This window comes from Lonchura striata, chromosome 3, assembly GCF_050655825.1.
Source record: "Lonchura striata isolate lonStrDom1 chromosome 3, ASM5065582v1, whole genome shotgun sequence".
Taxonomy (NCBI): domain Eukaryota; kingdom Metazoa; phylum Chordata; class Aves; order Passeriformes; family Estrildidae; genus Lonchura; species Lonchura striata.
In genome coordinates, this window is record NC_140705.1 from 986,914 (window position 1) to 1,008,180 (window position 21,267).

Here is a 21,267-nt window from a genome sequence, read left to right on the forward strand (position 1 = left end):
TCCCCATGCCCTGAGCTCCCCCTGCCCTGAGCTCCCCGTGCCCTGAGACCCCCCGTGCCCTGATCTCCCCGTGCCCTGATCTCCCCGTGCCCTGATCTCCCCATGCCCTGAGCTCCCCCTGCCCTGAGACTCCCCGTGCCCTGATCTCCCGGTGCCCTGATCTCCCCGTGCCCTGATCTTGCCCTAATCTTCCCCTGCCCTGATCTCCCCGTGCCCTGATCTCCCCGTGCCCTGATCTCCCTATGCCCTGATCTCCCCGTGCCCTGAGACCCCCCGTGCCCTCATCTCCCCGTGCCCTGATCTCCCCGTGCCCTGATCTCCCCGTGCCCTGATCTCCCCGTGCCCTGAGCCCCCCGTTCCCTGATCTCCCCATTCCCTGATCTCCCCATGCCCTGATCTCCCCGTGCCCTGAGCCCCCTGTGCCCTGATCTCCCCATGCCCTGATCTCCCCATTCCCTGATCTCCCTGTGCCCTGATCTCCCCGTGCCCTGATCTCCCCATTCCCTGATCTCCCCATGCCCTGATCTCCCCGTGCCCTGAGCCCCCTGTGCCCTGATCTCCCCATGCCCTGATCTCCCCATTCCCTGATCTCCCTGTGCCCTGATCTCCCCATGCCCTGATCTCCCCATGCCCTGATCTCCCCGTGCCCTGATCTCCCCGTGCCCTGATCTCCCCATTCCCTGCCCTACCTGAGCGCCCGGGCACGGCCTTGGCCTTGAGCAGGACGTGCTGGCTGGAGGGCAGCGCCATGCCCGGCCCCATGCCCGGCCCCACGGCCGCCCGGCACTGCTGCTGCTGCTGCTGCTTCTGCTGCTGCTGCTTCAGGGCCTGCAGGGACACAGGGACAGGGCTCAGCCACCCCACGGCCGTGGGGCACAGGGACAGGGCACAGGGACAGGGCTCAGCCACCCCACAGCCGTGGGGCACAGGGACAGGGCACAGGGACAGGGCTCAGCCACCCCACGGCCGTGGGGCACAGGGACAGGGCACAGGGACAGGGCTCAGCCACCCCACGGCCGTGGGGCACAGGGACAGGGCACAGGGACAGGGCTCAGCCACCCCACGGCCGTGGGGCACAGGGACAGGGCACAGGGACAGGGCTCAGCCACCCCACGGCCGTGGGGCACAGGGACAGGGCACAGGGACAGGGCTCAGCCACCCCACAGCCGTGGGGCACAGGGACAGGGCTCAGCCACCCCACGGCCGTGGGGCACAGGGACAGGGCACAGGGACAGGGCTCAGCCACCCCACGGCCGTGGGGCACAGGGACAGGGCACAGGGACAGGGCTCAGCCACCCCACAGCCGTGGGGCACAGGGACAGGGCTCAGCCACCCCACAGCTTATGGGGCAGAGGGCTCAGCCACCCCACAGCCGTGGGGCACAGGGCACAGGGACAGGTCACAGGCACCCCATGGCGATGGGGCACAGGGCTCAGCCACCCCACAGCCCATGGGGCACTGGGACAGGGCACCGGCACCCCACAGCCCATGGGGCACTGGGACAGGGCACCGGCACCCCACAGCCCATGGGGCACTGGGACAGGGCACCGGCACCCCACAGCTTATGGGGCACAGGGCTCAGGGACAGGGCACAGGCACCCCATGGCGATGGGGCACAGGGATCAGCCTGTGGGGCACAAGGGTCAGGGCACAGCCACCCCACGGCCATGGGGCACAGGGATCAGCCTGTGGGGCACAGGACACAGGGCACAGGGCACCCCACGGCCATGGGGCACAGGGATCAGTCTGTGGGACACAGGACACAGGGCACAGGGCACCCCACGGCCGTGGGGCACAGTGCACAGGACACAGGCACAGGCATCCTACGGCTGTGGGGCACAGGGACAGGACACAGGCACAGGGGTCAGGGCACAGGCACCCCACGGCCATGGGGCACAGGGCACAGGACACAGGCACAGGCACCCCACGGCCGTGGGGCACAGGACACAGGGCACAGGCACCCCACGGCCGTGGGGCACAGGGATCAGCCTGTGGGGCACAGGACACAGGGCACAGGGCACCCCATGGCCGTGGGGCACAGGGCACAGGACACAGGGCACAGGGCACCCCACGGCCGTGGGGCACAGGGATCAGCCTGTGGAGCACAGGACACAGGGCACAGGGCACCCCACGGCCGTGGGGCACAGGGCACAGGACACAGGGCACAGGCACCCCACGGCCGTGGGGCACAGGGCACAGGACACAGGGCACAGGCACCCCACGGCCGTGGGCACTGACCTGCTTCAGAGCCTTCTTGCTGTGCTTCTGGGAGGAGGAGAGGCCCTTGCCCGGCATGGACGGCGAGGGGCAGCCGGACTGCGGGGAGCCCGCGGGCGCCAGGCGGGGCGACACTGCGGGACACGGAACACAAATGTCAACAGAAATACAGACACTCATCAATGTAAATATAAGTACTCATAAATATAAGTGTTGAACGTATACATATAAAAATACATTCAAAAAATTTATATCTATAAAAATATAAACATAATTATATATTATGTAGATCTAAATATAGATATAAAACATAAATATAAAATGTAAATGTAGGTATAAATATAAATATATAACTATAGAAGTAAATAAAAATATACAACTAAATATTTAAATATAAAATGTAAATGTAGACAGAGATATAAATTATAAATCTCTGCCAGCACCAGCCCTGCCTCTGCTGCTGCCCCAAAGCCAGGATGCTCTGTCCAGGGAGAGCAGCCAAGTATTCCTACCTGGATACAACCTGAGATTTTGGGATACCACAGCAGCCTTTGCCCCCTGCATTCCCAGAGGAGCAGCTTTCTTCCCCCTGCATTCCCAGAGGAGCAGCTTTCTTCCCCCTGCATTCCCAGAGGAGCAGCTTCCTTCCCCCTGCATTCCCAGAGGAGCAGCTTCCTTCCCCCTGCATTCCCAGAGGAGCAGCTTCCTTCCCCTGCATTCCCAGAGGAGCAGCTTCCTTCCCCTGCATTCCCAGAGGAGCAGCTTCCTTCCCCTGCATTCCCAGAGGAGCAGCTCTTCCCCCTGCATTCCAGAGGAGCAGCTTCCTTCCCCCTGCATTCCCAGAGGAGCAGCTTCCTTCCCCTGCATTCCCAGAGGAGCAGCTCTTCCCCCTGCATTCCCAGAGGAGCAGCTTCCTTCCCCCTGCATTCCCAGAGGAGCCCAGGCCCATCTCCCCCAGCCCTGGAGCTCCAAGGAAAACTCCCCCTTGTGCAGATCCTGCTCCAGCAGAAGCACAGCTGGCACTGCAGGAGGGCTGAGCCCCCCTGGGATGGGGCTGAGCCACTCCCTGACCCACAGCCTGCCACATGGAATGGATTTTACAGCAATTTCTGTGAGAGAATTTTGATAAGAGGATCCACATTTACCCCTGGAAGAATTTTCTACCAAGGTCGTTGACACAGAAACCAAGAAAGAAAGGAGAAATAAGAGAAACCTGCAGTTTTTGTTCATTCCAATGAACACTTTGTCTTTTCTGACCAATGAGTAAACTTAGAAGTTTTGTAAGAATGTATAAAAAGCATGCATGCCAGAATTAAAACAGTTTGAAGCCTTCTGAAAATGGAGTGTGCTGCTTTGCACTGCCTCCATCCCAACCATGACAGTGCCAGGTGTGACTCTGTCAGTGCTGTTTTGTATTACTGCGTCTTTTATTTTGTTTTGATTTTCTTCCCTAATAAAGAACTGTTACTCCTGCTCCCAGATCTTTGCCTGAGAGACCCTTAATTTCCCACTATAATAATTCAGAGGGAGGGTGTTTCCATTTTGCATTTTGTCAGTGTTCAGGAGCAAACATAATCGCAGGATATGATTATCTGCAGGATCTTCTATGGAGAGTTCTGGAATCAGGGGTACCAACCCAAATCTGACTCCAACGTGGCTTTCAAGCTGAAAGTATTTTATATTCTATCCTTATATAACTTACATATTAAACTTATATTGTTCTATTGTATACATTGACAAGAGTTTCTCGTGATCCTTCTTAGACCCCTGACCACAGAATAATCTCATGATTATTCTTCTGATTAAACAGTAATTATATTTAATTACTAAACAATTATCACATCTAACAATTACATTATTTATCATGTACTAGCTACACAGGTGCAATTCTAGCAAGGTACAAGGCCTACATGTACGTAGGGTTTTTTGTTTGTTTTTTTTTTCAGGGCCTACTAAGCTTAATTTTCCTTTTAACCCTAAATCCCCATGATTTAAAAACCCTTTTACTATCCATTTCAGAGGAGGCTCCTTCCTAAACCATGGCACTCATGTTCCTGCCCACCTGGAGGCCTCCACACCTGCAGCAGCAGCAGCAGCAGCTGAGCTGGGGCCATGCTGAGGCCAGAGATGTGCTGGGAAAACCCTGACCCTGCCCAGGTCACAGCTCCCCTCCCCGGGCAGGAACTTTCCTTTTCCACCTGCTCTCCCTCCCCAGGCAGTAGCTCACCTTTCCTTTTCCCTGGGCAGGAGCTCACCTTTCCTCTTCCCTGCCTGGGCAGGAGCTCACCTTTCCTTTTCCCTGGGCAGGAGCTCACCTTTCCTTTTCCCTCCCCGGGCAGGAGCTCACCTTTCCTTTCCTTTTCCCCGGGCAGGAGCTCACCTTTCCTTTTCCCTCCCCGGGCAGGAGCTCACCTTTCCTTTTCCCCGGGCAGGAGCTCACCTTTCCTTTCCTTTTCCCTCCCCGGGCAGGAGCTCACCTTTCCTTTCCTTTTCCCCGGGCAGGAGCTCACCTTTCCTTTCCTTTTCCCTCCCCGGGCAGGAGCTCACCTTTCCTTTCCTTTTCCCCGGGCAGGAGCTCACCTTTCCTTTCCTTTTCCCCGGGCAGGAGCTCACCTTTCCTTTCCTTTTCCCCGGGCAGGAGCTCACCTTTCCTTTTCCACCTGCTCTCCCTCCCCGGGAAGAAGCTCACCTTTCCTTTCCTTTTCCCCAGGCAGGAACTCACCTTTCCTCTTCCACCTGCTCTTCCTCCTGTCCTTGGCGGCGCAGGCGTCGCTGCTGGAGCTGCTGCGCTCCGAGCTCTGCGAGTCAGAGTGGGCATCGCTGCTCTCCTCCGAGCCCTCCGACAGCTCCTTCAGCCCCTCGGGGATGTCCTTCTGCCAGGAGACACGGAGCACAGCGGGGTCACCCCGTGCTGGGCACAGAACCCCAAAAACACACGGGTTTGTTCCCCACGTGCCACCCTCCAGGAGACACGGAGCACAGCGGGGTCACCCTGCCCAGGCACAGAACCCCAAAAACACACGGGTTTGCTCCCCACGTGTGACCCTCCAGGAGACACAGAGCACAGCGGGGTCACCCCGTGCCGGGCACAGAACCCCAAAAACACACGGGTTTGCTCCAAACGTGCGACCCTCCGAGTGCCCCACAGTGCTGGCCCCAAAGCCACCCCTCAGGTGGGTCCCTCCTGAGGGCAGGGGACACGTCCTGAACGCTGTCCCCATCGCCACCTCCCACCCTGCCCTTCCCTGATTCCCCATCCCCAGCCCCACTGACGGCACCCAGGGGATGGATCCCAGTGCCAGAGGGCAGGGCTGGAGGGGAGACTGGGAATTGGGGAATTCAGCGATTAGGATTGCTGGAACTCAAAATGTCTCTCAGACATTTTTAGAGGTTCCAGGCCTTGGTCAGAAGCATTTTAGACCCTGACAGGCAGCTGGAAACAGTTGTGATTTTGAGTTTGAGCCATGGAATGATTTACCAACTTTGGAGGTGGAACAAGCAGTCACAAAAGGTTGGAGAGTATAGTAAAAGTAGTTACAAAACAGAGAGGAGATTTTTTTTAGTATTGTACAGGGGGGTTTTAACACTTGTACAGGAGGGTTTTTACTTTGCGCATGGGGGTCAGAAGTTCTAAGATGGAGGAAAGTGGGCTGAACCCATCCTTCTTCCTTCTTTTTCCTTACCTCCATGTTCTTGGTGATGTTGGCACTCACAGATTGGTTTAGAGTAGGAAAGCACTTTTTAATACAGGTAGTAGGTATTGGGGGAAAACTATAAACATGTAACACGTAATATATCATATAAAAGACAGCAGCAGCCCTGGGCAGGGAGAGAAGAAGCAGTCGGGAGTCAGAGAGGATGTCAGGGTGTGTGTGTGCCTCTGCCTGGGCTGCTGAGCAAACCACAGCAGCTCAAGGAGAAAATCTTTTAGATAACCAACAATAAACTGCCTTGAGACTGAACAGCAAGAGCCTGCACAGTTTTTCTTTGGAAGCACGGCTTGGAGGAGGAATCTCACCACCACATGGGACTCCAGAGCAAGGCTGGGGTTCCCACAAGGATCCCTGGCAGTGCCTGAGGCCGGGCTGCACACCGGGACACCCTGGGACAGTGGAAGGTGTCACTGGGTGGGCACCAGAGACAAATCCACCCCAAATCAGGAATGCTGTGAGCCAGCTTCCTCCTAGTGTTTAATAAAACACAGCTTCTTTTTAAAGGCAATTCCCCCTTATTCCCTCTGTGACTGACACTGAGGATAAGGTGATTTCCCATCTCTAGACAGGAGCTGAGGGCAGTGAGGTGACCCTCTTGGGGCTGGGCCTTCATTAACACTTTAATTTTAATTACTCCTTCCCTTCTGGGACAGGAACAGCCACCAGCACCGAAGAGCTGCAGTGACCACTTAGGGCTGGGCCTTCATTAACATTTTAATTATTATTCTTTCCCTTTTGGGACAGGAACAGCCGCCAGCATGGTGCAGAGTGGGTGAGGAGCTGCAGTGACCACTTAGGGCTGGGCCTTCATTAACACTTTAATTTAATTACTCCTTCCCTTCCCGGACAGGAACAGCCACAGCACGGTGCAGAGTGGCTGAAGAGCTGCAGTGACCACTCAGGGCTGGGCCTTCATTAACATTTTAATTTTAATTATTCCTTCCCTTCTGGGATGGGCTGGGACCAGGAAGGGATCGGGCACAGCTCGGACTCGATCCTGTTGGATTGAGGTTTTTTTTGATCTAGAGATGGGGTAACTGAGGGGTGTTTTAAAAACTTTTATTTTCTTTTAATTTCTTTTATTTAATGTATTTCATTTTTATTTTCTTTTCTTTTATTTCATTTCATATATTTTATTTTATTTTAATTTATTTAATTTCATATATTTTATTTTGTTTCATATATTTTATTTTCCTTTATTTCATAGATTTCATTTCATTCTTTTATTTCATGCAATTGTTTTTTATTTTATTTTATTTCATGTTATTGTATTTTAATTTACTTTCACATATTTTATTTTATTTTTAATTTAATTTAATTATTTTATTTTATTTCATAATATTATTTTATTTTCATTTATTTTATTTCATTTAATTTCATTTCATTATTTTATTTATTTCATTTTATTTTATTTTCACTTACTTTATTTCAGAGATTTTATTTTCATTTATTTTATTTCATTTAATTTCATTTCATTATTTTATTTATTTCATTTTAATTTATTTTATTTTCACTTACTTTATTTCAGAGATTTTATTTTCTTTTCATTTATTTTCATTTTATTTTATTTCATTTTCATTTCCCCCACATCTGAACCAGAAAACCCTTAATCCCCTTTGGGGATTTCCAGCCCAGGGCACGCTGGCACCTTGCCCCAGCCTTTTCAAGCAGTGCCCCAGGCTGGCACTCACCTTGAGGGTGTAACACCCACCCTACCCGGGACCTGGTGGGGCTGGCACTCACCTGGTGGGGCTGGCATTCACCTGGAGGGGCTGGCACTCACCTTGGGGGGCTGGCACTCACCTTGATGGGTTGGCACTCACCTGGAGGGGCTGGCACTCACCTGGTGGGGCTGGCACTCACCTTGGGGGGCTGGCACTCACCTGGAGGGGCTGGCACTCACCTTGATGGGTTGGCACTCACCTTGGGGGGCTGGCATTCACCTGGTGGGGCTGGCACTCACCTGGAGGGGCTGGCATTCACCTTGGGGGGCTGGCACTCACCTTGATGGGTTGGCACTCACCTGGAGGGGCTGGCACTCACCTTGATAGGTTGGCACTCACCTGGTGGGGCTGGCACTCACCTGGAGGGGCTGGCACTCACCTTGATGGGTTGGCACTCACCTTGATGGGGCTGGCACTCACCTTGAGGGTGTAATGCCCACCCTGCCTGGGACCCAGTGGGGCTGGCACTCACCTTGAGGGTGTAGACGCCCATCCTGCCCGGGACCTTGTAGAAGATGCCCTCCTCGCCGCGGGAGTTGGTGTGCAGCATGGCATTCAGGCAGGCCAGGGGGGACGTCCCGCTGCGGAGAGAGATGGGCAGGGTCGGTGGGAGCCCCCCGGGCACGGAGACCCCCGGGCAGGGAGCTTCCCCAGGCATGGAGACCCCCGGGCAGGGAGACCCCACGGACACAGAGACCCCTGGGCAGGGAGACCCCACGGACACAGAGACCCCACGGACACAGAGACCCCACGGACACAGAGACCCCCGGGCAGGGAGACCCCACGGACACAGAGACCCCACGGACACAGAGACCCCACGGACACAGAGACCCCCGGGCAGGGAGACCCCACGGACACAGAGACCCCACGGACACAGAGACCCCCAGGCACGGAGACCCCCGGGCACAGAGACCCCATGGACACAGAGACCCCACGGACACAGAGACCCCCAGGCACGGAGACCCCCGGGCACAGAGACCCCATGGACACAGAGACCCCACGGACACAGAGACCCCCAGGCACGGAGACCCCGGGCAGGGAGACCCCACGGACACAGAGACCCCACGGGCAAGGAGCCCCCATGGACACAGAGACCCCCGGGCAGGGAGCCCCCCAGGCACGGAGACCCCCAGGCAGGGAGCCCCCCAGGCATGGAGACCCCCGGGCAGGGAGCCCCCATGGACAGGGAGCCCCCCAGGCACGGAGTCCCATGGGCAAGGAGCCCCCCAGGGCACAGGCATGGAGACCCCCGGGCACGGAGGCCCCCAGGAATGGGCATGGAGCCCCCCAGGAACGGGCAGGGAACCCCCAGGCATGGGCATGGAGCCCCCCAGGGCAGGGAGCCCCCCATGGCATAGGCAGCCAACCAGGGGCATGGGCAAGGATCCCCCCAGGGCATGGAGCCCCCCCAGGGCACGAGCAGACCCCCAGGACAGGGAGTCCCCCAGGGCACGGGCAGACCCCCAGCCCCCGGGCACCCCCAGCCCCCCAAGCAGCCCCCCAGCCCCGGGCAGGAGCGCAGAGCCAGCCCCTCTCTCAGGGGATTCAAGCTGAAGCCGGCACGGTCAGCAAAGGGAAACGGGGCAGGGACGCTGCAATCCCGGGAAAAGCAAACCAAAATCCCCTCCTGGTTCGGGTCTGCACCTCCTAACTGGACATGGGAACCCCAAACTGGAAATGGGAACCCCAAATTGTACACAGGAACCTCCTAACTGGACATGGGAACCACAAACTGGAAATGGGAACCCCAAATTGTACACAGGAACCTCCTAACTGGACATGGGAACCACAAACTGGAAATGGGAACCCCAAATTGTACACAGGAACCTCCTAACTGGACATGGGAACCACAAACTGGACACGGGAACCTCCTAACTGGACATGGGAACCACAAACTGGACACAGGAACCTCCTAACTGGACATGGGAACCCCAAAGTGGACATGGGAACCCCAAACTGGACATGGGAACCAAAAATTGAACACAGGAACCCCAAACTGGTCACAGGGATCCCAAACTGGTCACAGGGATCCCAAACTGGACATGGGAACCTCAAACTGGGCACAGGATCCCCAAACTGGACATAGGAACCCCAAACTGGACACAGGGATCCCAAACTGGACACAGAACCCCAAACTGGACACGGGAACCCCAGATTTACAGCCCCACCAAACCAGCCCCAGAAGGACACGAAACCAAGGCCGGATGCCCCCCCAGCACTCAGGTGACCCCAAAGCTGCTGGGACCTGCCTGACCCTGAGGGGAAGAGCTCGAGATGTTCTCCTGGGCCCCAGCCGGGGCTGCCCTCGGCCCGGGCAGTCTCTGCTCACCAGCAGCCCCACAGGAGGCTGGGCTGAGGGTCACCCCTGGGGGTGGAACGGGATGGGATGATGGGTGGGAAAATGGGATGGGATGATGGGTGGGATAATGGGATAATGGGATAATGGGATAATGGGATGGGATGGGAGAATGGGATGGGATGGGATGGGATGGGATGGGATGGGATGGGATGGGATGGGATGGGATGGGATGGGATGGGATGGGATGGGATGGGATGGGATGGGATGGGATGGGATGGGATGGGATGGGATGGGGATGGGGATGGGGATGGGGATGGGGATGGGGATGGGGATGGGAGAATGGGATGGGGATGGGATAATGGGTGGGATAATGGGTGGGATAATGGGATGGGATAATGGGATGGGATAATGGGATGGGATAATGGGATGGGATAATGGGATGGGATAATGGGATGGGATAATGGGATGGGATAATGGGATGGGATAATGGGATGGGATAATGGGATGGGATAATGGGATGGGATAATGGGATGGGATGATGGGATGGGATGATGGGATGGGATGATGGGATGGGATGATGGGATGGGATGATGGGATGGGATGATGGGATGGGATGATGGGATGGGATGATGGGATGGGATGATGGGATGGGATGATGGGATGGGATGACTGCAGCCCTTGCTGGGTCTCTGCTGCCTCTGTGCCCAGCATCCCCCAGCATTCCCCGATTCCCTTCTCCCACTGCCCGTGTTCTGCACCTGGGCTGCCTCTGCTCACCTGGACTGCAGCAGCTGCCCAAAACCAGCCCTAGGAACCAGATTCTGTCATTGTCACAGAATTCCCAGGATCACCAGGTTGGAAGAGACCTCCAAGACCATCGAGTCCAACCCAACCCCAACCCCTCAACCCAGCCCTGGCACCCAGTGCCACACCCAGGCTTTGTTAAACACACCCAGGGATGGGGACTCCCCCACCTCCCCGGGCTGCCATCCCAGAACTTTATCACCTTCCTGGGAAGAACTGTTCCCTGATATCCAGCCTGAATTCCCCTTGGAATTCCACAGCTTGAGGCTGTGACCTCTGGTTCTGTCAGTTCCTGGAGAAGGAGCCCAACCCCAGCTGAGCACAGCCACTGTCAGGAGCTGTGGGGAGTGCTGGGGTCACCCCTGAGTCTCCTTTTCTCCAGGCTGAGCACCCCCAGCTCCCTCAGGGGTTCCTCACAGGGTCTGTGTCCCCAGCCCCTCTCCAGCCTCGTTGTCCCCTCTGGACAAATCCCAGCGTCCTTCCCAACCTGAGGAGCCAGAGCTGGACACAACCCTCGGGGTGTGACCTCACCAGTGCCAGGGACAGAATGACCTCCCTGCTCCTGCTGGCCACACCATTCCTGATGCTGGCCAGGAGCCACTGGCTCATGTCCAGCCTGCTGCCCATCAGGTCCCTCTCTGCCTGGGCACTGTCCAGCCCCTCTGTCCCCAGCCAAGAGCACTGCAGGGGGTTATTGTGGCCAAAATGCAGCACTGGGCACCTGGATTTGACTGGCCTTTCTCCTGATTCTGGATTTGACTGGCCTTTCTCCTGATTCTGGATTTGATTGCCCTTTCTCCTGGTTTTGGATTTGATTGCCCTTTCTCCTGATTTTGGATTTGATTGCCCTTTCTCCTGGTTCTGGATTTGATTGCCCTTTCTCCTGATTCTGGATTTGATTGCCCTTTCTCCTGATTCTGGATTTGATTGCCCTTTCTCCTGATTCTGGATTTGATTGCCCTTTCTCCTGATTCTGGATTTGATTGCCCTTTCTCCTGATTTTGGATTTGATTGCCCTTTCTCCTGATTCTGGATTTGACCGGCCTTTTTTCCTGATTCTGGATTTGACCGCCCTTTCTCCTGATTCTGGATTTGATTGCCCTTTCTCCTGATTCTGGATTTGATTGCCCTTTCTCCTGGTTTTGGATTTGATTTCTCCTGTTCTAGCTCAGCCTTCCCAAGGCACCAAGGGAAGCTCCAGACCAAAGGCATCCCCAGGAACCATTTCCCACCTCAGCCCGGATCCAGCTGCCACAGGCACTCGGGGCAGCATTTCCCAGCTTTTCCCCCCGTTCCCCCTCTCCTGTGAGCCAGGAGCTCTTTGCTGAGGGGTGCAGCCACCCCAGTGCCAGGCTGGCAGTGCCAGCAGCAGGACAGGGGCAGGGGAGCAGCTCCTTGCCAGTGACACCCCCAACATGCAGCACCCCACAAGCAGCACGAAGCCCACATGCAAACCCACACAGGCAGCAGGACAGGACACGGCCAGGAAGGAGCTCCCAAGCCCCGGGTTCCCAGCTGGAGGCAGGGGAGAGCAGCAGGGGTTACTCCGGGGTTACTCCCTGGAGCAGGGCAGGAGCAGCTCTGGATTAGGGAATGCCAGGGGGGGTGTTAGGGGAGGAGCTGGACACGAGCAGTGCTGGCTCTGGTCTTACCTTCTGCAGGTGGAGTGCAGCCCAAAAAAAGGAGAGAAAGACCCCTTTAACAACTTCAGCAAAACAATGAACTCGTCACTGCACACCCCCTCCCCACTTCCAGCAGAGCCACACCCCAGGTTTGGGATCCCAGGGGAGGGAGGACACCCCCTCCCCACTTCCAGCACAACCAAATCCCAGGTTTGGGATCCCAGGGGAGGGAGGACACCCCCTCCCCACTTCCAGCAGAGCCACATCCCAGGTTTGGGATCCCAGGGGAGGGAGGACACACCTGAGGAGGATTCATCATTGCACACCCCCAGTCCCTCTGCAGCTCTCCTGGAGCCCCTCCAGGCCCTCTGAGCTCTGCCTGGATCCTTCCCTTCTCCAGGGGAACATTCCCGGGGCTCTGAGCTCTGCCTGGATCCTTCCCTTCTCCAGGGGAACATTCCCAGGGCTCTGAGGATTCCCTGGATCCTTCCCTTCTCCAGGGGAACATTCCCAGGGCTCTGAGGATTCCCTGGATCCTTCCCTTCCCCAGGGGAACATTCCCAGGGCTGAGGTGTATTGATACAACTGAGGTATTGAATATATTTGTATATAAATTTTGAGGTATTTGAGGTGTATTGATGTAATTGTATATATTGAATGTATTTGTATATAAATTTTGATGTATTTGAGGTGTATTGATGTAATTGAGGTATTAAGTGTATTTGTATATAAATTTTGAGGTATTTGAGGTGTATTGATGTAATTGAGGTATTAAGTGTATTTGTATATAAATTTTGAGGTATTTGAGGTGTATTGATGTAATTGAGGTATTGAGTGTATTTGTATATAAATTTTGAGGTATTTGAGGTGTATTGATGTAATTGTACATATTGAGTGTATTTGTATATAAATTTTGATGTATTTGAAGTGTATTGATGTAACTGAGGTATTGAGTGTATTGAGTGCCAGGCTCCCCCAGGGCACCCAGCTGGGATGTGGGGCAGGTCCTGCAGCCCACCCAGGGCCATTTTTCCATGGATTCCATGGAAAGGATCCCGTGGGAAGGACGCAAGCACCCGTGGAGGCTCTCCAGGGAGCAGGGCAGCCTGTCGCAGCAGGCAAACAGGGAGAAGGGGGTGACAGATCACATGAAAAAAGGGAGTTTGGGATGTCTGAAGAATGCAGACTCAACTCCTTGAGTCCCGGCCTCACCTTCACCAATGTCACCACTGAAATCCCCTGAGTAACAGGGTAAAATCCTAATTCCAGCTGGGGTCAGCCAGCATCCCCCTGGGCTCTGCACTGCTGCTAAACAACCTTGGGAAAGCCCTGCTCTCATCCAAACCCCCCCAGACTGTCCTGCACGTGGCAGAAATCCTGATTTCCTGCCATTCCAAACCCTCCAGACCAGACCTGGAGCTTCCAAGCCCTCTGAGCTCTCCCCCAGCAGCTCCTGCCCAGGGACTGTCCTGGAGAAGAGGAAAAGCACCCCAGCTGGGCTCCCCATGCCTCTGCCTCCTCCCCAGGCTGGGGGAAGGCCACTTGTCCCTTCCAGAGCTCTCCTGAGCTGGCATTTCCAAAAGGCTGCTGTGAAAGGTGATGTTAACTCATCCCTCCTGTCCCTCCCGGGCTGGGCAGCTCCAGCCCACAACCAACACGCCCCAAATCCCAGCTGGCAGGGTTTTGGGGTGAGGAGCTGCCTGGGAGTGCTCCGCTCCCAAATTCATCTGCACTTGGGTTTGTTTAAGAGCCAGCTGCACTGGGACCAGCCTCAGCCCCTCAGCCACTGCCAGAGGCTCTCCCTGAATTCCCAACGTGGGAGCTCCACACGCTCACCTGGCAGCTTTTGTTCCTCCCTGCCAGGAATCCTCATTTCATAAAAGCTGCTTCGTGTCAAGGCTGTCTTGTCATTCTGGTCATCTGTGCCTGACCAGAAGCCCAACTCAGCACAAATCCTGGCCCTGACTACAATTTAATTGCTTCGAATGTGACCATCCTTCAGCTTTTAACCTAAAGAAAGCCTTATTGCACCAAAATAATGTCTATCTAAATAGATACTTTTGTATTTCAAATATATATTATAAATGTATTTCTTTATATAAATATACATTTATAAATATATATATATATATATATAAAATTTATAGTTCTGTAAGTTAAATACACCAAAAATATATTTGAATATTGAAAAGCAAAGGTCCCTGCCCAGCATCCCAGTGTGGCCAAGGGGAAGAGCTGAAATTGGAGTTTCCCACCTGGCTGCTCCCACAAACACCTCTGGGACTGGAGATCCTGCAGCTCAAGGCAGCTCCTTCAGAGAGGAAAACAACTCCCCGAGCTGAGCCCAGCCCCACATCAGCTCTAAAAGGAGGAGGGTGAGAAGGATGAAAGGCACAGCTGCATTTCTGCTCTGCTTTTTGTGGCTGTTTGTCCAAAATCTGCCCTGAGCAGGCACAGGCTGGATCTTCTGAGTCCCACCTGGGCTCCTGCCCGGGGCTCTGCCCCCAAACCACAGGATTTTAGTAAAAAGCTTCATCAGGGTCAGTGCTGGCTGTTTGCTGTCCTTGTGCTCTGCCACCAGGCTGACCAGTGAGCTCCAGGCTGACCAGTCCAAATCCAGTCTGACCAGTGTCCCTCCAGTCTGACCAGTGAGCTCCAGGCTGACCAGTCCAAATCCAGTCTGACCAGTGTCCCTCCAGTCTGACCAGTGAGCTCCAGGCTGACCAGTCCAAATCCAGTCTGACCAGTGTCCCTCCAGTCTGACCAGTGCCCCTCCAGTCTGACCAGTGCCCCTCCAGTCTGACCAGTCCAACTCCAGGCTGACCAGTCCAACTCCAGGCTGACCAGTGAGCTCCAGGCTGATCAGTCCAACTCCAGTCTGACCAGTCCAACTCCAGTCTGACCAGTCCAACTCCAGTCTGACCAGTGCCCCTCCAGGCTGACCAGTCCATCTCCAGGCTGACCAGTCCAACTCCAGGCTGACCAGTGCCCCTCCAGTCTGACCAGTGCCCCTCCAGGCTGACCTGTCCATCTCCAGTCTGACCAGTGAGCTCCAGTCTGACCAGTGCCCTCGGGCTGACTGAGCTGCAGCTGGTGAATTTGGTTTAACCCTGTCTAGTTTTTAACACTGTCTGTCTAGTTTAACACTGTCTAGTTTAACAGTCTGTCTGGTTTAACAACGCCTGGTTGAACAATGCCTGGTTTAACAGTCTGTCTAGTGTTTAACCCTGTCTAGTTTAACCCTGTCTGGTTTAACCCTGTCTGTCTGGTTTAACCCTGTCTGGTTTAACCCTGTCTGTCTTGCTTAACCCTGTCTAGTTTAACCCTGTCTGTCTGGTTTAACCCTGTCTAGCTTAACCCCGTCTGTCTGGTTTAACCCTGTCTGGTTTAAACCTATCTGTCTGGTTTAACCCTGTCTGTCTGTCTGGTTTAACCCTGTCTGTCTGGTTTAACCCTGTCTAGTTTAACCCTGTCTAGTTTAACCCTGTCTGTCTGGTTGAACCCTGTCTGTCTGTCTGGTTTAACCCTGTCTAGCACAGAAGTGCAGCTGCCCCCAAAGCCTGGCTGTCCCTCCCTCCCTCCCTTTGGTCACTCCCCAGGAGCTGAAGGAGCTCCCCTGGGGTCCCCGTGATGGATAAATCCCACATTTCCCAGAGCTGACAGCCCTGGGAGCTAATCCCCAGCTCCGGTGGGACAGCACAGCTCCTGCAGTGGCCCCTGACTATTTCCTGCAAAGCACAAGGATTGCTGCATCCAGCTGGCAAAGGGGAGTGGAAAACACAATTAAGCCAAATTTAGGATGGCTGCTTAATTCCAAAATAGATAAGCAAGCCCAGCCCATCCTCTTTATGCCCCTCTCTTTTTCTTTGCTCTCAGAAAACTGAAGAAATGCTTTGCCCTTCACATGGATTACTGCTCCTCACTGATGCCTGGGAGAGCTGATTCCCAGCAGGATTCCAGGGTTCTGGAGCCCAGCTGAGCAGCTCAGGAGCACTCTGTGAAACCCAGATGGGTTTCATGGAGCTGGCTCTGCTCTGCCCAGCATCCCACCAGGCTGCTCCAGGGACCAGGAGTGTCCCTAAGGAATAACCACACTCCCCTGCAGGTACCACAAGGGAGAACAGCACCTGGAATCCACTTTTCCAGATAAGAATCTTTAACTGAGGCTGCTCTGAGGTCAAACTGACCATTCACTTCTTTTTTAAAGCAGAAATTAAAATTTGTTATGTTTCCTTCAGTCCCTGAAGCCCCTGACCAGGGCTGGTTTATCCTATAAAGGAGCTTTTTTTTTATCTAAAGGAGCTGCAGCCAAGCCCTGCACACCTGGGAATCAGGGATGACCATACCCAGCTCAGTGGGGAAAAACACCTGGGAGCTGTTTGGAAACAGGACCCAAACTCCAAACCTGACATATTTCAGCCCCAAAACTCCTCAGGAGCTGAGGGTTAGCAGCAAACTGCACCAAGCTGGAACCAGGGCATCACTGGGATTTCCTGCTTAACTCAACTCACCTGATTTCCTTAAGTCCTTCTTTCTGGATAACTTGAAGGATCTCCTTATGGCTCATGGGTGTGTTGGGATATTTCTCCAGGACCTGGCAAGAAAGAGCAGATCGAGAGGAAGTTATTGCTTTGCATTCTGAATTTCCATCCAGCTGCACCAAAACCTCCATTTGTTGGCAGTTATTGCTTTGCATTCTGAATTTCCATCCAGCTGCACCAAAACCTCTATCTCATGGCAGTTATTCCTTTGCATTCTGAATTTCCATCCAGCTGCACCAAAACCTCCATTTATTGGCAGTTATTCCTTTGCATTCTGAATTTCCATCCAGCTGCACCAAAACCTCAATTTATTGGCAGTTATTGCTTTGCATTCTGAATTTCCATCCAGCTGCACCAAAACCTCAATTTATTGGCAGTTATTGCTTTGCATTCTGAATTTCCATCCAGCTGCACCAAAACCTCCATTTATTGGCAGTTATTCCTTTGCATTCTGAATTTCCATTCAGCTGCACCAAAATCTCCATCTCATGGCAGTTATTCCTTTGATTTCTGAATTTCCATTCAGCTGCACCAAAACCAGTTATTCCTTTGCATTCTGAATTTCCATTCAGCTGCACCAACACCTCAATTTATTGGCAGTTATTCCTTTGCATTCTGAATTTCCATTCAGCTGCACCAAAATCTCCATCTCATGGCAGTTATTCCTTTGCATGCTGAATTTCCATCCAGCTGCACCAAAACCTCCATCTCATGGTAGTTATTTCTTTGCATTCTGAATTTCCATCCAGCTGCACCAAAACCTCCATCTCATGGCAGTTATTTCTTTGCATTCTGAATTTCCATTCAGCTGCACCAAAACCTCCATCTCATGGGTTTTTTTCTGCTGCTGTTGAGGTCAGGATTGAAAGTACTTGAGATGATGGTTCACATTCAGACTCAGTGTTTATTAATTTTAATTTATGTTAAGGTCTCACAGCAGTCTTTCACTAACAAGGCACAAAACGGCCAACTATTTCTTGGTAGAGGGTTTTTAAGGCTAAATTATCTAATTAAGAAATGACACCTAGATTATTTTCACTGTTAACCCAATAACTGATCCCTCAAAGTCTTTTCTGTCCAATTGCAAAATATCACCCAAACCCATGAAGAAGAAGCCACTGCCCTAAAACCTCCATCTTAGCTGTATAGATATTATTATATTCTAAAACCCCAAACTCTGAGTTTTCCACCCTGTGACATCACACACTCCTAACCAACTCCACACCCACAATCCCAGCGCTCTCAATGAATTTTGGAAGCCTCTCCAGGGCTCAGGCCACGTGCAGAGCTCTCCTGGGGCTCCGAGTCTGCCAGCACAGAATTCTCAGCATCCACAACTCCAACAAGGGGCTGCTTGAAACCCTCTGCAGACACAAAGTTCCCAAGTCTGGCCCCAAAAAATGGCTTTTTTGTTGAAGTGCCACAGTGGCCCGGCTCCTGGGGTCCCTGAGCTCCCTCCCAGGGGTCTGGCAGGCAGAAGTGCAGCTGCAGGGAGCTGCTGCAGGCTGCAGCAGGCAGATGCCACTCACCCCACGTCACTGGGATATTTCAGGCCGAATTTGTGCTGGGGAGGAGGATGGGCAGGAAATGTCTCGTTTCCTCTGAACCATCAGCTTCTGACCCCAGCCCAGCACATCAAAGCCAGGCCTGGCTCAGGCCCAGCCCAGAGTGCTCAGACAAAGCCCAGGGTGACTCTGCAGGAGAGGAGCAGCTCCCACTCCTCCCTGGAGCAGAACCCACAGCCCTCCAGGACCTGGCCCTCATTCCCTCAGGGACAGCAGCTTATCCCAGGAGAGTATTCCAGCAGGGCATCCCAGCAGTTATCCCAGCAGGATATCCATCCCAGCAGGATATCCATCCCATCGGTCATTCCAGTTATTCCAGCAGGGCATCCCAGCAGTTATCCCAGCAGGATATCCATCCCATCAGTTATTCCAGCAGGGTATCCCAGCAGGGTATCCATCCCAGCAGGATATCCATCCCATCAGTTATTCCAGTTATTCCAGCAGGGCATCCCAGCAGTTATCCCAGCAGGATATCCATCCCAGCAGGGTATCCCACCAGTTATTCCATCAGTTATCCCAGCAGGGTATCCCAGCAGGGTATCCCAGCAGGGTATCCATCCCAGCAGTTATCCCAGCAGGGATATCCATCCCAGCAGGATATCCATCCCATCAGTTATTCCATCAGGTCATCCCAGCAGTTATTCCATCAGTTATCCTAGCAGGGTATCCCATCAGTTATTCCATCAGTTATCCTAGCAGGGTATCCCATCAGTTATTCCATCAGTTATCCCAGCAGTTATCCCAGCCCAGCTCTCCTGGAAAGGCTCTGCCAGGCCCTAGAACAAATCCCTGCTTCCAGCTCTGGAGGCTCCAGCTGATGGCCCCATGCTGGAAAATCTCTTTTTAAGTGATCTTAAAGCCTGACTTGCACAAAACTGTCCCAATGTCACCAGTGCCCCACTGTCACCATTTCCCACTGTCCCACTGTCACCACTGTCACCATTTCCCATTGTCACCACTGTCCCACTGTCACCACTTCCCACCACTGAATGGTTTGGGTGGGAAGGGGCCCTAAAGCCCATCCAGTGCCACCCCTGCCATGGCACTTCCAGCACCCCAGGTCACCCCAAGCCCGTGTCCAGCCTGGCCCTGGGCACTGCAGGGATCCAGGGGCAGCCCCAGTTGCTCTGTAAGACGTGAGTGGGGTTTATTTTCACTTTTAGCCCCAGAACTGAGCACTCAAAGTCTCTCATTCCCACCCCACCCCAGCTCTGCTGTGAGCCCACAGCAGAAGGATGCAGAGCTGGGGTGTTTGTGGAGAGATCTCAGCCAGGCCAGTGCAGGTTTTGGTTTCCATCAGCCCCTGAGCTGTGCCCCCTCACACTCTGCCCAGGACACAGCTCACCCCGTGCCACCAGCCTGGAGCTGCATCTGAAGCTGGCAGCCCAGGAAGGCCAGAAATGAAGGACACCTCCATTTCCATCCTCCATTTCCATCCTCCATTTCCATCCTCCATGTCCATCCTCCGTGTCACCTTTTCAGCGCAGCTGGTGAAATCAGGAGAGGAGTGAAGCAGCGCTGAGAGCCCATCCACAGGGCACTCAGGGCCATTTCCACCATCCCAAACTCCGGGCATTTTCCTCCTGGGCACTGTGCCACCCCAGCTTTCCCTCCCTGGGTGTGCTCCATGTGGCTCAGCCTGGAGCAGCAGCAGCACAATTGATTCATTTGTCACCAGGCACCCCTGGTGAAGGCTGGGTCCCACCAGGGAACCTCAGGCAGGGCAGAGCTGCTCCACTTCTGTCCCTGCAGCTCCTCGGTGGCAGTGGGCCCTGCTCTCCAGGAGACTCCAAAAACTACAGACTCCATTGGATTGGGAAAATCCCTGGAGATCACCGAGTCCAACCCATCCCCCAGCACTGCCAAAGCCACCGCTGGCCCCTGTCCCCAAGTGCCACATCCACAGGGCTTTTAAACCCTTCCAGGATGGGCACTCCCAACTTCCCTGGGCAGTTCCAAGGCCTGAGCTCCCTTTCCAGGCAAAAATTCCTGCTGCTGCCCACCCTGAGCCTGCCCTGGCCCAGCCTGAGCCCATTTCCCCTTGTCCTGTCCCTGTTCCCTGGGAATAGATCCCAAATCCCCCCTGGCTGTCCCCTCCTGGCAGGAGCTGTGAGAGCCACAAGGTCCCCCTGAGCCTCCTTTGCTCCAGGCTGAGCCCTTTCCCAGCTCCTCAGGAACTCTCCATTCCCTTCCCAGCTCCCTCAGGAACTCTCCAGCCCCTTCCCAGCTCCTCAGGAACTCTCCAGCCCCTTCCCAGCTCCCTCAGGAACTCTCCAGCCCCTTCCCAGCTCCTCAGGAACTCTCCATTCCCTTCCCAGCTCCTCAGGAACTCTCCATTCCCTTCCCAGCTCCCCCAGGAACTCTCCAGCCCCTTCCCAGCTCCTCAGGAACTCTCCATTCCCTTCCCAGCTCCCTCAGGAACTCTCCAGCCCCTTCCCAGCTCCTCAGGAACTCTCCAGCCCCTTCCCAGCTCCCTCAGGAACTCTCCATTCCCTTCCCAGCTCCTCAGGAACTCTCCATTCCCTTCCCAGCTCCCTCAGGAACTCTCCAGCCCCTTCCCAGCTCCCTCAGGAATTCTCCAGCCCCTCCTGGGGCTCCGTTCCCTCCCACCATCCCTTCCCAGGAGAGCATTCCAGAGGCTGCCCGCTCCCTGCCAGCAGGGAATCACCCCCGTGGGCCAGCCTGGGACACAAGTGGGCCAGCTGGAAAAGCCCCGAGTGGATGTGGAATTCCTGCTCAGCCACCCCGAGAAAATGCGCCAGGAGCCCCGGGGGGAAGGACT

The 21,267-nt window shown here is 54.4% G+C and overlaps 1 protein-coding gene across 10 annotated transcripts in view; it reads right to left on the reverse strand.

Moving 5' to 3' along the window:
- The window catches only part of ASXL2 (ASXL transcriptional regulator 2), a 55,677-nt gene that overhangs the window by 16,791 nt on the left and 17,619 nt on the right, over positions 1-21,267 (reverse strand). The window contains exons 2-7 of one of the 10 annotated variants that reach the window (XM_085574220.1): positions 16,891-16,973; positions 12,410-12,412; positions 8,127-8,235; positions 4,940-5,090; positions 2,239-2,351; positions 690-828 (exon numbers count right to left, since the gene is read on the reverse strand). In XM_085574220.1, coding sequence (XP_085430346.1) covers positions 690-828; positions 2,239-2,351; positions 4,940-5,090; positions 8,127-8,235; positions 12,410-12,412; positions 16,891-16,973 — 598 coding nt within the window. Of the gene's footprint in view, positions 1-689; positions 829-2,238; positions 2,352-4,939; positions 8,014-8,074; positions 8,236-12,409; positions 15,051-16,889; positions 19,135-21,267 lie in introns of those variants that run through there. The other 9 variants (XM_085574219.1, XM_085574217.1, XM_085574222.1 and 6 more) reach the window with 9 other exon arrangements.